Here is a 16,212-nt window from a genome sequence, read left to right on the forward strand (position 1 = left end):
TGATCATTTCTGAGAGGGGAAATTAAGAGGAGTATAATTAGTCCTATTAGCTAATTGGATGATACACAATTTACCAAAAATATTGATTTTCTTTGGTAAATATTTTGGGTAAATTGTTTGTCTATCACTTGGCTAGCTAATACTCTTGGTTTCTTGGCTCGCAACCTATACAGTTGTATACAATTTATTCCCATCCTCTCTGCCAGCAAGTAAATTCAAGGTTCTATACCAGTGTTTTCAATACCACTGCACATTAGAATTACCTAGGAGATAAAATATTAATGCTTGGTCCCTATCCCTATAGAACAGACCAACTGATTCCATCGTTCTGGGATGGGTCTGGGAATCTGTATTGTTTAGAAGCTCCCTATCTAATTCACTATGAAGCCAGGGTTGAGCATCACACGATGTGGCTATAAAAACAATTTACATTTCACAAGCCTCCCACTGCCCTGTCCACATTGGACACACTTTTCATTAAAGATAGCAGAGGCATTCCTCCCCATGTCATTTCTCTAACATTTACCCATGACAATGAAAATAAAGTTAGGAAAGTTGACTTAAGTCCATCTGAGAATATTTATCACAACCATTCTGGCATAGATGGTAGACTGAACCCAGCTTAACATGTAGAGCAGCCACCAGGATTGGATAAAACTTAGACCCATCTCATTTCTTTGGTCAGAGATAGAACATGGCCTAGGTTAGAGAAAAAAAAAAAAAAAAAAGTAGAGTGAGACAGACTAGAAGGGAACTGGAAAGGGCCAACTAGTCGCAGCCACTGGGATGACAATACAATGGTGGAGCGAGAGATCCAGGACAAATGGAAATGGGCAACAACTACACTCAGAACCAAAGATCTCCTGCATGGGGCAACAATGTGGGTTCAGGTGAGCTGGCCAAAAGCAAATGATACTCAGAAACCTTGGTAGGCCTGGTGTGGCATCAAAAGGGCTCACAAATGCTGAGCACTGGAGTCCAAGCTAGGGTTGGGAACCAGCATCTTGTCCTGCCAAGAGCAAGGCAGGGCCCCCATCCTGGAGCTCTATAAGCTGCTGGGACAGGCACTCAGGGTCAGGGAAGTGGTGACAGGGTGTGCATGCCTCATCTTTAGAGTGCTAAGTCAGAGCTCTTCAAATGTCGACGTTAAAGATTTTTGGGACTAAATCTATGTGGGATTGAGGAAGGGACACGGGAAAAAGACGGTCTGTAGAAGCTGGAAGATTTGTTTTATACAACGTTAGCTTTACTTCAGGACCAGAATTAACCACAGGGACCTAGGTCAATTACAGAAGCTGAACTGGTGTAGGCTGGCATCAGAACAAACCATCTCTTTGACTCAACCCTGCATACCACTGTTTGCTTGTTTCACTCACAAAGGCCAATCTTGTACTCTAAACAGGTCTGGCCCACTGAAGTGGTATTCCGGTCCAGAACCCAGGCTGGCTTTGGCCTACTTAGTGACATTCTGAGCTGTCACTCAACTAATCTGATATTAAGCACAGCCCTAGATGGATCAAGATCAGTCATCTCCTTCAAAGATAATTCACATAAAATAATGAACAGAGGCTCAATTTAAAACAGACACCTCTCTTTGCCAAGTCAATTAGAGGTCTAATTAATCCATAAGCCAAGTTCTATATAGTTGTCCCTTTAGCACAAGTGATGGTGATATTGTACATAAAAGAATACTACTTAAGAGTTTTACCTACTTCACATCTCATGCTAACATTTAAATAAAAATGAATAGGAAGACATGGCAGGGTGTTTTATTTATCAAATATATTTTATAAGAGATTAAAAACATGGAAACAAAACAGGCTACAAAAGATGCCACAATGTACTTACATAAAATCTCTAAATTGCCACAAGGGCCAAGTCAAAGGCAGTATTATCTAAGCACCAATATAATGTGTGAAGTTTTATACACACGTGACTGCCTTCTGTTGTTAAGAAGGGAGCTGAAGACTTAAACCTCAAGATCTACATATGTATTTCTAACAAGCTTACTTTGAGCTATGGGTTTCCATTACAAAATTTTATATTCTGAAAAATTCTAGTAAATCCTAACAAGTAAGCATATGCTAGAGGTATAATTTACAACTATGCTGTTCAATACAGTGGCCACTAGTCACATGTAGCTACTGAGCACATGAAATAGTACAAATTGAGATGCACTATAAAATGCCCACCAGATTTAGAAAACGTAGCACAAAAAAATGTAAACTACCACTCATAAATTTTTATAACAAAATATTGAAATAATATTTTGGATATATTGGGCCAAAGAAAATTTATAATACATATTAGTATTTATATATTAAATACACTATTACTTGTATTATTTAATATTAAATATATAGTATTAAAATTCATTTAACATCTCTTTTTACATTTTAAATATAGCTGCTTGATTGTGGCTCACGTTTTATTTCTTTTAGTGCTGATCTGAGATATAAATGCTGATTGTAAGTAGATTCCATGGAACCATTAGCTAAATCTAGTTGGTCTAAATTTGACCTTATTCCTAGCAAAAAGGAGAAAAAAGAGTAATATCTCAGCTGTCATGTCAGGGCCACTACATGAAATAATAAAAGCGGTAAGTTGGAAGCAGAGTCCACAATACATCAGCAGATAGAAATGAACCGTTCTTGCTCAAAAAGTAGTAAAACCAACATATACCTGGTCAAATCGTATTAATTTAAAACCTCATTTAAAAATACTTTGCTTTAAGACATACAATATAATTTTAAAACCTACAGAGACAAAAATTAACTGAAAAACTGAAATGAATTCAGACTGATACCAATATCAAAGTAGCAATAATTGAAGAGGGAAACTAAGCATACATGACTCAATATAAGAAAGATGCCAATTCTCTTAATATAAATTTATAAACAATGCAATTCCAATAAATATTCCAACATATTTTTTAACTTGATTCAATGATGTACTCATAAATTCTAGTAGAAAAATACAACTGTGGGGGAAAAAAACCAGAAAAACCTAGAGAAAAGAGCAAAGCAAATGGGACAGCTAAGAGAATATTTTTTATTATGTTGCAATAAAAGAATTTGATACCAGGGGCTAAAAGGGACCAAAATAAAGAGAGGTGGTGGCGGGTGGGGTGGGGGGAAGGGAAAGAGAGACTGACTCCAGAAAAAAACTCAAATATATACATACGGAAGCACCTCAAATCAGTGTGGGAAGAAAGGATTATTAAATACATGGTTATTATGTCAGGTAAATAATTTGAGGAAAAACTTAGGTCCAGGCCTCACATTTCACCACAAAGTAAATCACACAGGAATTACTAATATAACTGTTTAAAATGACACCCAAAAGTACTAAAAGAAAAATATAATTGAAAAATTATCTTGAAATGAAAAATATGACATTAAAGCAGAAATTTAAAAAAGGAAAGATTATACTTCATAAAAATTAATTTACATACATGTTAAAGCACTACAAAGTTAAGATAAACTATGAATAAGGAAAAAAGGTATTATCTTTAACATATAAATTCTTAAACTTCAATACAAAACTTTATAAACAATTCAGAAAAAAATAATCACTACATTTACCAAAATATGTTAAACCTAATAAAGCAATGTAAACTTAAAGACTTACTTTTTACATTCTATATCCATAAGGAGGAAGAAAAATGCTATACAGTGCTGCAAAAGGGATAAACAGGCACTCTCATTCACTTTCAGTGGGAGTGTAAACCAGTATAATCTTTCTGGCAATTTTCAAATATGTATCAAAAGTCATAAAAAGATATATACTTTTGACCCAGAAATCCCATTTCTAGGGACTTTGAACAAAACCATCAGAAAGGTGTACAAAAAGATACCAAGATGCTTATTCAAGAGTTTAAAAAACTGAAATGACCTAAATGTCCACCCACAGGGTTCTTTAGTAAGTTATTCTGTACTAACATAAAAATGCTAAGCTGTCATAAAATTAATAAAATTGATCTGTTCATTCAACAAAGATTTACTGAGCTGCTACCAAGTGTCAAGCACTATTCCAGGCATTAAGGATATAACTAGTGACAGTAGACAAAATTTACACAAATCTATATTGGCACAGATATCCATAAAATTATTAAAAATAATGCAGATTACCTCATTCTTCCTAACAAATATATCTTTTCTGGAAAATAGTTGGGAAGGACATATACTAAAATTCTAACATTGTAAATATATAAATTTATATGAAGTATATAAAAGTTTATAATCACAATGTGATTATATTTGGATGGCATAGTTTGTGATGAATTTTACTCTCTCCTGCAAGACTTTCTGAAGCATGAGTTTTTCCCAGTGAGCAGGCAGTACTTCTATCAAGACTCATAGTTAAGCTCTTCCATTAAAAACAAAGCTCAGAGTTATCCATTCATTCAACAAATATAGAGTGGTGGCTATGTGGCAGACAAAACTCTAGGTGTAGAGGGTACAGCAGTGAACAAATCTCACAAAAACGCTCCTTTGGGGTGCTAAGGTTTCAGTAGGAGGGTACCAAGTACATCTAGATTTAGCTCTGAGTATTTTACAAGTTGGATTATAAGGCATTTTCATCTTTAGGACATAGATTCATTCATTTAACCAATGCCTGCGGTCCTACTATGTGCCAGGCAATGTCCTCATGGGGAGCAATATATCAGTGGACAAACCAGACAAAAACCCCTGCCCTTAGGGAGCTTACTACCTGGAGAATACAATCATTGGAAGGTTTGGGCTCCTTTCACTAACAAGTAAAGAATGAAGGGGAAAGTGGTGGCCTTCATGTCACTGACATTCCAATGAAACCATGTGAATAGAGACCCACGCAGCAAACATTTCGTTAACTTCAAAAGCATCCTCTGACCTTTGCAAACATTCCCACAGCTGTAACACAGGTATATGCTCCAATTCTGTTTTTGAAATGACAGAAAAAACAAACCATGAATTCTGCACTGAAGACAGAAAACCTAAAATAATCAGATCTAATACACTTATATCTCCAGAATTACACTAAGTAAAATGATACCTATTTTGAGATTTTCAAATATTGATGACATGCTGTATTGCTATACTCATACACACCTTCTCACACAGTGCCACCAGGTATAACTGAACTCATCTCCATGTTTCCTTTGGGACCTCCTTCATCCACCACATCCTTTTGTCCCACCACCCATTTAGCTGGCACACAGCTGGTGCATAATAAGTGGTTTTTAAAGGAACAAAAACCTTAGTCATCTTTTACCTGGAATAGCGTCCTAAAATTTTTCCTTTAAGGACAGCTTAAATTACTTTTTATTCCTTTTGTTACCTTTTATGTAAATAAAACATACTATTCTACATAGTTACAAACATTTTAGAGTTGCCATTTAGAAAAACAATTCCTAAAACAACTTCTGGACACATCGTTTAGCACATATTTTACATAATCAAATAAATGTCGTTATATTTTAGCATTATAGTATTCAACAGAAGAAAACACAAACCACTGGATAGGTATGTGAAGTTTGTGTGTGTGTGCATTTCTTTAGTTTTGAACAATTTAATCCTTATTATATGTAAAGTATGAGCTCCAGAGCAGTTTCTATGTTATCCAAGCAAGAGCCTTTGGCAATCTGAGAACTTCACTGTGACTGATTCTGTTGTCTGCCTGATATAGTTTGGCTGCGTCCCCACCCCAAATCTCATCTTGAATTGTAAATCCCACAATTCTCACATGTCGTAGAGGAACCTAGTAGGAGGAAACTGAATCATGGGGACAGGTCTTTCCCATGCTGTTCTTGTGATAGTGAATAAGTCTCACAAGATCTGATAGTTTTATAAATTGAAGTTCCCCTGCACAAGCTCTCTCTGCCTGCTGCCATCCATGTAAGATCTGACTTGCTCCTCCTTGCCTTCCGCCATGATTGTGAGACCTCCCCAGCCATGTAAGTCCATTAAACCTCTTTCTTTTGTAAATTGCCCAGTCTCGGTATATCTTATCAGGAGCATGAAAACAGACTAATACAGTACATTGGTACCAGAAGAGTGGGGTGCTGCTGAAAAGATACTGAAAATGTGGAAACGACTTTGGAACTGGGTAACAGGCAGAGGTTGAAAAAAGTCTGGAGGGCTCAGAAAGCAGGAAAATGTGGGAAAGTATGGAACTCCCTAGAGACTTGTTGAATGGCTTTGACCCAAAATGCTGATAATGATACAATGAATTCCAAGCTGAGTAGTCTCGGGTATGTCTTTATCAGCAGTGTGAAAATGGACTAAGGCACTGCTCAATAACCATACACGCTTTTCCGTTTGTAACACAACACTGGGTAATGTGTCCAGCTGGAAATTTCCATTTCCCAGCTTGCCCTGCAAGTGGAAACCAATGCAAAATAAGCATTAGTCTTTGTGTGGTGCTTTCTGAAAAACCTGTTTGCCTTTCACCCTTCCATTTTCTCCTGGCTAAAACTATTGTGCATGATGGCTGGCACCCCAGCAACCATGTTGTGACTTTATGGAAATCAAACTCTCAGGACGGTGAAGCAGAAAGGCACAAGGAGCCAACATCCCTTATGACTTTGTGTAGCAGGCACAGCCAACCCTGTCTACCTCCACACTAGTTTTACAGGAGTGAGAAAAACTATTTTGTGTAAGCTACCATTATTTCAGTCTGTTTCCAGATTACAAATGCTAAGTTCAAACACCCATTTGATTTATCTGGGGCAGCTAAATAAAGAGACCTAAAATTCTTAGTCTTCTGCTTTATCTACTCTTGCCTTCTGGCAAATTTTTCCACTACCAGGGTTTTAACTATTGTCTCTCAAGATTCCCAAATTTGAGGTTTCCCATATCTCACCTAAAAATTTCCAACTACCTTTAAAACATGTCCATTTGGATGTCCCAGTTACCTCAAAATTTGAATTAGTATCATCTCTTATTTTATTAGTCCTCCTTCCCAATTTCCTTATTGTTTAATAGATTTTCTCAACCAGTCAAGCTCAAGACTGTAATGGAAATTTCCTCAAAATGTGTTTCACCAGCACCAGGGTATCTTGGGAGGCTCATTAAGAATGCGAATCCCCAAGCCCACCACAGATTTACTCAACTAAATCTTCACAAGCCAGCCCAATAAGATCCCTGATAATTTATGAACCTACTACCAATGTTATTACTAATAAAATATCAATATGCTATTACCAATAAGATCCATGGTAACATTAATATTAGAATTCTAAATTATTGCTTGAGACTTGCCTTTTTTAAAAAAGTCCTTCTCTCTCCTGCCTTATGTTTACTAAATATTCACTAAATAGCAAAGTCGTATGATTGCTATGATTTGGCTGTGTCCTCACCCAAATCTCATCTTAAATTGTTGCTCCCATAATCCCCAAGTGTTGTGGAAGAGACCTGGTGGGAGGTAACTGAATCATGGGGGCAGGTCTTTCCCGTGCTGTTCTCATGACAGTGAATAAGTCTCACGAGATCTGATGGTTTTATAAAGAGCAGTTCCCTTGCACACGCTCTTTTGCCTTTGCTCCTCCTTCACTTTCTGCCATGATTGTGAGGCCTCCCCAGCCATGTGAAACTATGAGTCCATTAAACCTCTTTTTCTTTATAAATTACCCAGTCTTGGGTATGTTTTTATTAGCAGCCTAAGAGCGGACTAACACAATGACCTTTGTGACCTCATTTCCTACTATTCTTCCCCTCACTGTTCCTAATTCCCGATTCTCTCCTGCCTTGGGGCATTTGCTCTGGCTGGAACACCCTTCCCCCAGATCCCCACCAGGCCAACTCCCTTAACTCCTTCATGCCAACTTTTCAATGAGGGCTAGTCTAACTAACCTACTTAAAATTGCAATCCATCTACCCACCTTAAACATTTTGCTTTCTCTTCATTTTCCCCATAGCATTTGCCACACAACAAATTCTATAATTAGCGTATTTTGTGTGTGTTTTGTTTGTCTCCTGCCTCACTAGAAAGTAAGCACCTCCACGGCCATGCTTTTCCTCTTCTGTTAACTGATGTATCCCAAGTGCCTGTAACAGTAGTTGAAGTTCAGTAGACATCTGCTGAATGAGTTAATGATTCAGTCAGAAATCTGATTCCTCCCTTCCCATTCTCACTGTTCCACTCTAATACTAATTCTGACTTTTGTCATTTTAAGACTGTTTTGCAAAAGAGTCTATCTACCATACCTTTTCCTCCAAACCAGCCAACACACTTCCAGACTTAACTAAGTTACTACTTTTAGGATGTCCCTCCCTTATAACGATGTGGCCCCCAACTGGCCCTGTTAGATATTATATATTGGAGTTAGGCTTAAATAAGAAATTAGATTCAATGAACTCTAAGAACCTGTTCAAATATTTGGTCCTGTGTCCAAATGACTCACCTTGGCATTTAAAATGCTTTGTAATCTGGCAGTAGTCTACCTATCCAAACTTTTAGCCTGCTCCTTCCAAGTTTCCCTCTGCTCCCAGCCAATTTCCTTAAGAACTCTGAAATAAGCCATGTTCACTTTCCCCATTTGTTCATGTTATGACTGTTTTCAACACTCTCCTAACTACAGAAATAGATGTCAGTATCCTTTAGGATCCTGCTGCTCAGACTGTGATCTGCAGGCCAGCATCCTTCAGCATTACATTCTTGTCAGAAATGTAGTAACTCTGGCCCCACTCCAGACCTCCTGAATCCGACTCTGCGTTTAACAAGATCCTCAGGTGATTCCTATGAACCTTCGAGTTTGAGAAGCACTGTGTGAGGCGCTCATCTCAAATCACACCTCAATGAAATGTTCACTCAGCAGGCCTCATGTTCAGTAATAAGTATGTACTAAATTCCTAATCTTCCACAGGTCCTGCGTCCCCCACAGCATGCACAATATTTAATTAACAACATCCCCTCTTAGACTATTTATTCGCTCTTTAAGTCCTTTCTCCCCAGTTTGGTTGTAAACAACTTACAGGCATGACAGTCATACATCTGGCCAATCTGGATGAAGGGAACAGAAACCCATTCAAGTCATTTCAAGGGGGGAAAAAGAGCTTATTTTAATGCTACTTGGGAACTAGGGCTATAAAATTCGGGAGGGCAGGCTCCAAGGTCTCGCCACCCTCTCTCAGGATCTGTGTCTGCCCATCCATTCCATTTTCTTTGCTATCTCTCTACTCACTTATAGTTTCTGCTTTCTTCTATCAGCAGCATTCCCATGACCTATTATGGCCACCCATTCTCTCCCCTACCAGCCTATTCACCTCTGCTCCCTTCTGCTTTTACTCTAAATCTCTAACTTTAATGTTTTCAAGAGAGATATGATTAACACAGAGACTCTTTTTGAGCCAAACCACAAGGTTACAAGTGTCTGAGTCACATAAGAATTGGTTGACCCTGGGTCAGGAGCCAACCATAGTCCAATCAGCTGAGGCCAAAAAGCCTGCAGTTCAGAACAAGGCCCTCTAGGCAGCAGGGCCTCTCTCAAAGGAGAATATTCCTTAGGAAAGGTAGGACTATATTTCTTAGGAAAGAAATATTTCCTAGGAAAGAAAAGTGTGGGCAGAGCAGGCAATGAGCCACAACACCAGCCCCACAAAATCATTATTTGTCTTCACCACAGTCCCAAGCACAACGCTGAAGCTATAATAAACTGGAATCAACTAATCTCAGGGGAAAGGGTCATTCACCAAGCACCACTATGGCCCTGACACTGTGCTGGACGCACAGGGAATACAAAGATTAAACAAGCAGCAGTCCTTGTTTTCCCAGAGCTCTTAATCCAAATGTGTCACTGAACTAGTTACTTGACCCTGGGCAAATTACTAAACCATAATGGGCCACAGTTTCCTCAACTATCAGATGGCACTCCACCTTCACCAACCTCCAGGAGTGTTGTAAGTTTCCATAAAGTAATCTTTGTAAAAGTACTTTGGAAAATACACAAGCCAATCAAGAACAATACTGCAGCCCTGTAATCCCCTCACATGCCACACGTTTTGCAGTGCTCTCAGACTTTTTCTCTTCCCCCTATTTCCCACAATATAGGACCCATCAATTGCTATTATTTAAAAGAACACCACCAACTATTACCATTCTACTTTCACTATCTCTATGACTAATTTCACTCAGAAGTGTAAAAAAAATGAATTTTTACAGTGTGCATTTTAAAAGTATAATGTATTCAACTGTGTATGTAAAACTATAATGCCCTATATAAGTATTTTTTGGTGTATTACAAATGACAGCATGTACCGAATTCCTATGTAGTACACAGGCCAGTTTTGAATCTTGCTTGGTCTTCTCCCCACAGCAGTTTCATTTAATATTTCCTAAATACTGCAATCAGAAAATTTCAGGGACCCTATTTTTACAGGGAGACCCTAAGGAGAAAAAATGGCCTGTCTCCATCCCTGAAATCCAATTCTCCTAACTTATATATTTTTCTAAAACCACTTCACCACCTGTCTCACATTAAAAGATGGAGGTGGGGAGGAAGAGTGGGAATCAGCGATGATGGCAAGATAGATTTCTGAAAAACATGTTATTCCACCCTCTTCAGGATTCAAGTACAGGTTTATGGGAGAGGACAAACAAACCTTGGGATATTTACAGTCTTGGCTTTGACGCGAGCAAAATCAAATAATATTTACAGAGTGCCTGCCACATGGCAGGCAGGATGTTGAGGGCTCCTCGGATACGATGAAGAGTCTGGGCCCTCGGAAAGCTTACTTGCTTCTACCCCGGAGCATCTGTTGCTCAGTGTTGACAACCATGGCCATTCAAGAGCTGGCCCCAGGTGGAGCAAAGAAAACAGCTTCCACCTGGCTGAAAAGTCAGCTCAGCTGGCCGAAGTGAGGGTTTCGGGCAAAAGGGAAACACAAAAACGAAACCTCAGACGCAAGCCGGTGGGACTCCGCTGCAGGAGGCAGAATTGCAGAAGCTGTAATGCAGGGAACCCACTCGGCACCCGACCCCGATGAAGGCTCCCCGCGCTCCGAGAGGCAAGGGACTACGGATCAAAGGATCCTGCAGCCCGGGAAAAGCAAACTCTCTTCGCTGGGAGCTCAGATAGGGGGTTGCAAAACGGTGGGCGCCGGAGGCAGGGGCGGCGGGCTGGGGATCTGCTGAGTGGAAATCGAGCTGGTGGGGAGGGAGGTGGGCAGGGCGAGTGAGCTCAGTGACTGGGACCTAATGGTCACACTGCGGTGCAAAGCACGCCTCGGGGCTCCCGCCGAGAACACCCATTCGAGGGTACTGGAGCCTGGAAAGGGTCTGTGAGTGCACTGGGGGCAGCGCGGGGGGAAGGGTCCCTAGAGGCCGGGCGCGACAGTCGGACTGCCGCCGGGGAAGAGGTGGGATGCGGTCTCTTCCAGGATAAACACACACGCTCACACACACACTCGCCTCCCGACCCCGGGCTAGCCCCGAGCCTTGGCGGCCCCTTACCTTCGGCGCGGGAGCGGATCTCCGACACGGTCCTCCGCATGGTGGGCATCGCGGCGGCGGCTGCAGGTGGGTCCTCAGACCGGACTCTGCACCTGTCACGGCGTGGTACACGCGGGAGACCCGGCTGCGCCGCGCAGAGCGCTCAGCTGCAGCCTGGGCCGCGCCGCCGCCCACCTAGGGCAGAGCCGCCGCCGGGCGCGGCCCCAGCACGCCGACAGGAGGAGGAGAAAGGCAGCGGTGGCGGCGAAGGTGGCGGCGTCCGCAGAGCTGGGCGAGCTCTTGCTGCAGCCGCGGAGGGGCGGCTCGGCGAGGGGCGGAGCTCGGGCGCAGGCGCCGGGGGAGGGGCCTGCGGGGCTCGCGCTCCCCCTCCCGCGGCCGCTCTGCGAGGAAGGCGGGTGAGGGGCGGGGAGAGCCAGGGGGAGCCTCCTTCGCCCCGCCCCCCCCGCTTCGGACCGTATCACGACTCAAAGGGGGGATCAACTCTTAGCCTCCTCAGTCCTCCAGCGTTTTCGCTTCGCCCCGCGGAGTTGGTTGACCCGGTTCCTCCTCCAGGCCACTCGGACTCTCTCACATCTTGCTCAGAAAGGAAAGAATGCTCTGGCTGCTGCATTCTCACGAATCCCCTCCCGCTACCCCTGGCTTTTGATCGCAGTGGAGCCGCCCGTCGTCCTGAAAGAGCTGTTGGGTCTGAGCCGGCAGGCGGAGGCGAAAGGGTCTGGGACTACAAGATTTAGCTCCCAGCCAGAGCAGGGGAAAGGAACGACTGTTCGCCATCTGGGTGTAATTCTAACCTCTCTGCACGCCCAGCCCGACTCGTGGCCTGAGCCGCACTTGTCCTCCTGCCTCGCCCACTAGCAACAGGCTGCCAGATCGGGAGGCCCCTGGTGCCCATGGTGCTCTTGTCCGTGGGGCTTGGGTGCATCTGGGCCCCGCCTGCAAGTGGGCCCGGTGCATCTCCCTAGTTCAGGCTCTGCAGCCTGACAAGGCACTGAAATAGCAATTAAGCCAACTAAGTATTGGCCCAGGTGGTTCACAAAAGACTTTTTTTTTCTTTTAGTTAAATCTGCATAAAGTTGGATGCAGTCGTTTTATCTGCAAAGGGGAGAGGAGTCTTTGTATAAAATCCGTAAATATGTTAAATTTTAATTTGCCGATGTCCTTCAGACTATCATAGCCTCATTACCTTTTATTTTGTATACCGAGATCTATGCTAAAAAGTTGTCAAAACAAATACTTCACCTTCAAGTTAAGATGTAAGGTTTTGTGCTGTTTCTGGCGAGCTGCTGAACTGGCAGGAAAGGAATAAACCAGAAATAATAAATCAGAAGCAATTTGCTTCTTCCCTCATTTCATGCTTTTCCTCCAGCAACCAGCGAAAGAGATCCTCACATAGAGGCCTTTTATTTGAGATCTTTTCACATCCTGAAGGGAGAGAGCTGGAGAGGTTTGACCTGAGAGAGAAGTGATTATTTCCAAGCCTCAGGAAAAAATGAAATAAAATCTGCTAATAGCGTCCTATCTCCATTTGTGGTATTTCTTCTGCTTCCTGCAGGTAGCACTTGCTAATCAGAGCCCTGCTCTACATTAATACTCAGGCAGTCAATGCATATTTATGAAGAGCCCACTCTAGTTGGCTCTGATTCAGAGGCTGGAATTAGAACAAAGAAAATGTATTCTCAGTGTTCATGGAAGATCTCAGGGTAAAGCAGGACTCAACAATAAATGAATGTATCTGTTTCAGTGATAGTCATGATTTAGAAGTATGGGCTTCTAAACGTAAAAAATGAACACAGCTTTTTCTGGACTGTCATCACTGGGCATTTTTATTTCTTCCAAGGCCCAGGGTCTCCTTGTATAAAGCAGGCTTCCTCTGGCTTAGTGAACATGAGTCTGAAACAAAATTAAAGGGCTAATATAGCAAGGAAAATAGTAAAAATAATAATCAGCTTTAAAAGTTAGCGAACAGAAACTGGAGGAAATGCAGTGCTTTGCTGATTAACATTTTAGGTGTAATTCTATATGAAGCCATAACCAGTTCTTATTAAAAATCAGTGTGCAGCAGCATGACGATAGTTCATTTATGAGCAATCACCTTTGTGATTCCTAATTAGTCCTCAGATGGGGTTGAGGTTCAATTCTGCTTATTTACAAGTAATAACAGAAGGAACTCCAGAAGTTACCTCTGTTTTGTATAGAGCAGTCCATTTTTTACATGTGTGTCCCATTAACTCATCAGCAAAGTTGAAAACGTCATTGATACAGGAAACAAGTCATTTATACAGAGAAGAATATTGCATGATATAGTCTATAGATTACCATCTTTCCCAGATATTATCACTTTATCCATAATGGCAAGCGTATCCCAACTACCTTATTTCTTAAAAACCACTCATTCCTGATTGCTAGAAATCACACATTTTTATTGGTTCAGAACTTGATTGAAGTTGAGGATTGCATTAATCTGCATCTGCTTGATTTTAAGGCTCTCAGATCTTCTCACCTTCTATTGTGTGAGAAGTGCAATGTGCCAGCCCCTGGCAGGGAACTCCGGTTCCAGCCACATGACTTTGTCACGGAATCTGTAGTAGAATTCAGATGTCAGCAAGATCATTTAAAATCTTTCAGGTCATATGACTATACTGCTGATAGACTTAGAAGGAAGAGGGTTATTTAAGGACAACTTCCCTAAGATCCAGGTTTTATCCTCCACAAAATATACATTGAATACATAACACGTGTGAGGTGCTGAGCCAGAGAACTAGGTTATAGAGGCACTTAATGAAAGCTAAACAGCAGTAGCAACAAGATGGCTAATATGTCATGCCAAATAGACAAGCGGCAACTATGGACTTTGAGAGAAAGCTAAGTTTCTAAGAGCTAGGGTGATCAACATTGTTGAGCTAGATCTTAAAGTAGGGGTTAATTCTATAGAAATAAAAAGGAGACCTCTTTCTAGTGGGAATACTTGGTAGTCATTGTTTAATGAATGTTTAAGGTCAGTGGAGTGATAGAGGAGCATATATATTTGGCAGGAACAAAGAGACTGACTTGACTACAGTAAAGGTTTTTCACTGGGAATCCACGTATGGAGACTAAAGGTGCCAGATTTGGGAGAGTCTGAAATGTCATCTTAGGATACTTTTGTTTCCTCATGAGCCTTCTAAATGAATGATGCTAGGAATCCCCATATGCCCACTTTTAAGCGTTTGTTTTGTTTTTTTGACATTTTTCCCTTGAATTTTGCCACAAATTTTCCTCAACTTTACTAAGTAAATTATGTTCTAATATAATGAACATTGAGTGGCAGATGTTCATTACATTCCCAATAACTGTGCCATGTAGGACTAAATGGGAAAACATGTCCTTAGCTTTCTCTTTGAATTAGGATGGCTGTTTTAAGTCGTTAGAGAAAATAAAGTATGTGTAAATACGTCTACTCTGTTCTACTGTCATAGCAGGGTGTGGACATCGATGGAACTTCATTGGCCTACAGACTCAGGTTTAAACTTCATTCAAATCAGAGGTGACTGTCAGGTACCCAGAGTTGGGTAAATGATAGTTGAAATTACAAAGGAAAAAAATACAATAAAAGAACTAAGAGGATGTCACTACTGGAACTAAACAGATTGGAAATCAAGTTTTCATGCCAAGAAAATTAAATAGGAGAAAGAATAGTCTTTTCAACAAAGGATGTTGGGACAACTGGATATCCACATGCCAAAGAAAAAAGTTGGACCCCTGCCTTGTATCATACACAAAAACTAACTCAAAATGGATCAAACACCCAAAATGTAAAAGTTAAATTAACTATAAAACTCTTCGGAGAAAAATAGTAAATATTTATTAACTTAGTTTAAGAAACTATTAAGAATAGTTTCTTACATATGGCATCAAAAGCACAAACAACAAAAGAAAAAATAGATAAATTGCACATCATCAAATTAAAAACTTTTGTCTGGGCACAGTGACTCATGCCTGTAATCCCAGCACTTTGGAGGCCCAGGTGGGCGGATCACTTGAGGTCAGGAGTTCGAGACCAGCCTGGCCAACATGGTGAAACCCCGTCTCTACTAAAAATACAAAAATTAGCTGGGCTTGGTGGTGGGTGCCTGTAATCCCAGCTACCTGGGAGGCTGAGGCAGGAGAATCGCTTGAACCCAGGAAGCAGAGGTTGTAGTGAGCTGAAATCGTGCCACTGCACTCCAGTCTGGGTGACAGAGCGAGACTTTGTCTCAAAAAAAAAAAAAAAAAACAAAAAAACAAAACCAAACTTTTGAGCTTCCAAATACATCATTAAGAAATTGTAAAAGAACCCACAGAATGGGAGAAAACTTTTGTAAACCATATAGCTGATTAGCGACTTGTACCTAGATTATATAAAAAACGATTATGAGGCTGGGTGACATGGCTCTTGCCTGTAATCCCAGCAATTTGGGAGGCCTAGTAAGGAGGACCATTTAATCCCAAAAGTTCTAAACCAGCCTAGGCAATGTTGAGACCTTGTCTCTACAAATAATTAAAACATTAGCCAGGCATGATGGTGCACGCCTATGGTCCCAGCTATTTGGAGGCTGAGGTGGGAGAATCACTTGGGCTGGGGTGGTCGAGGCTGCAGGGAGCTAAGCCATGATCACACTACTGCACTGCAGCTTGGGAGACAAAGCAGGAACCCATCTCAAGAAAAAAAACTATTATGATTCACTAATAAAAAGACAACCCAATTTAAAAATGAGCAATGAGCAAAGGATCTGGATAGTTATTTCTCCAAAGCAGATATGCAAA

The 16,212-nt window shown here is 41.2% G+C and overlaps 1 protein-coding gene across 4 annotated transcripts in view; it reads right to left on the reverse strand.

The window, feature by feature from the left end:
• ATP8A1 (ATPase phospholipid transporting 8A1) overlaps positions 1 to 11,793 on the reverse strand; it is a 247,709-nt gene extending 235,916 nt beyond the window's left edge. For 2 of the 4 annotated variants that reach the window (XM_055384700.2, XM_019025805.4), the window contains exon 1: positions 11,431 to 11,777. In XM_055384700.2, the coding sequence (XP_055240675.2) occupies positions 11,431 to 11,479 (49 nt within the window). In that variant the 5' untranslated portion in view covers positions 11,480 to 11,777. Of the gene's footprint in view, positions 1 to 11,430 lie in introns of all 4 variants that reach the window. The other 2 variants (XM_019025804.4, XM_004038622.5) reach the window with 2 other exon arrangements.
• Between the last annotated feature and the right edge of the window lie 4,419 nt (positions 11,794 to 16,212).

Source organism: Gorilla gorilla, chromosome 3 (assembly GCF_029281585.2).
Source record: "Gorilla gorilla gorilla isolate KB3781 chromosome 3, NHGRI_mGorGor1-v2.1_pri, whole genome shotgun sequence".
Taxonomy (NCBI): Eukaryota; Metazoa; Chordata; class Mammalia; order Primates; family Hominidae; genus Gorilla; species Gorilla gorilla.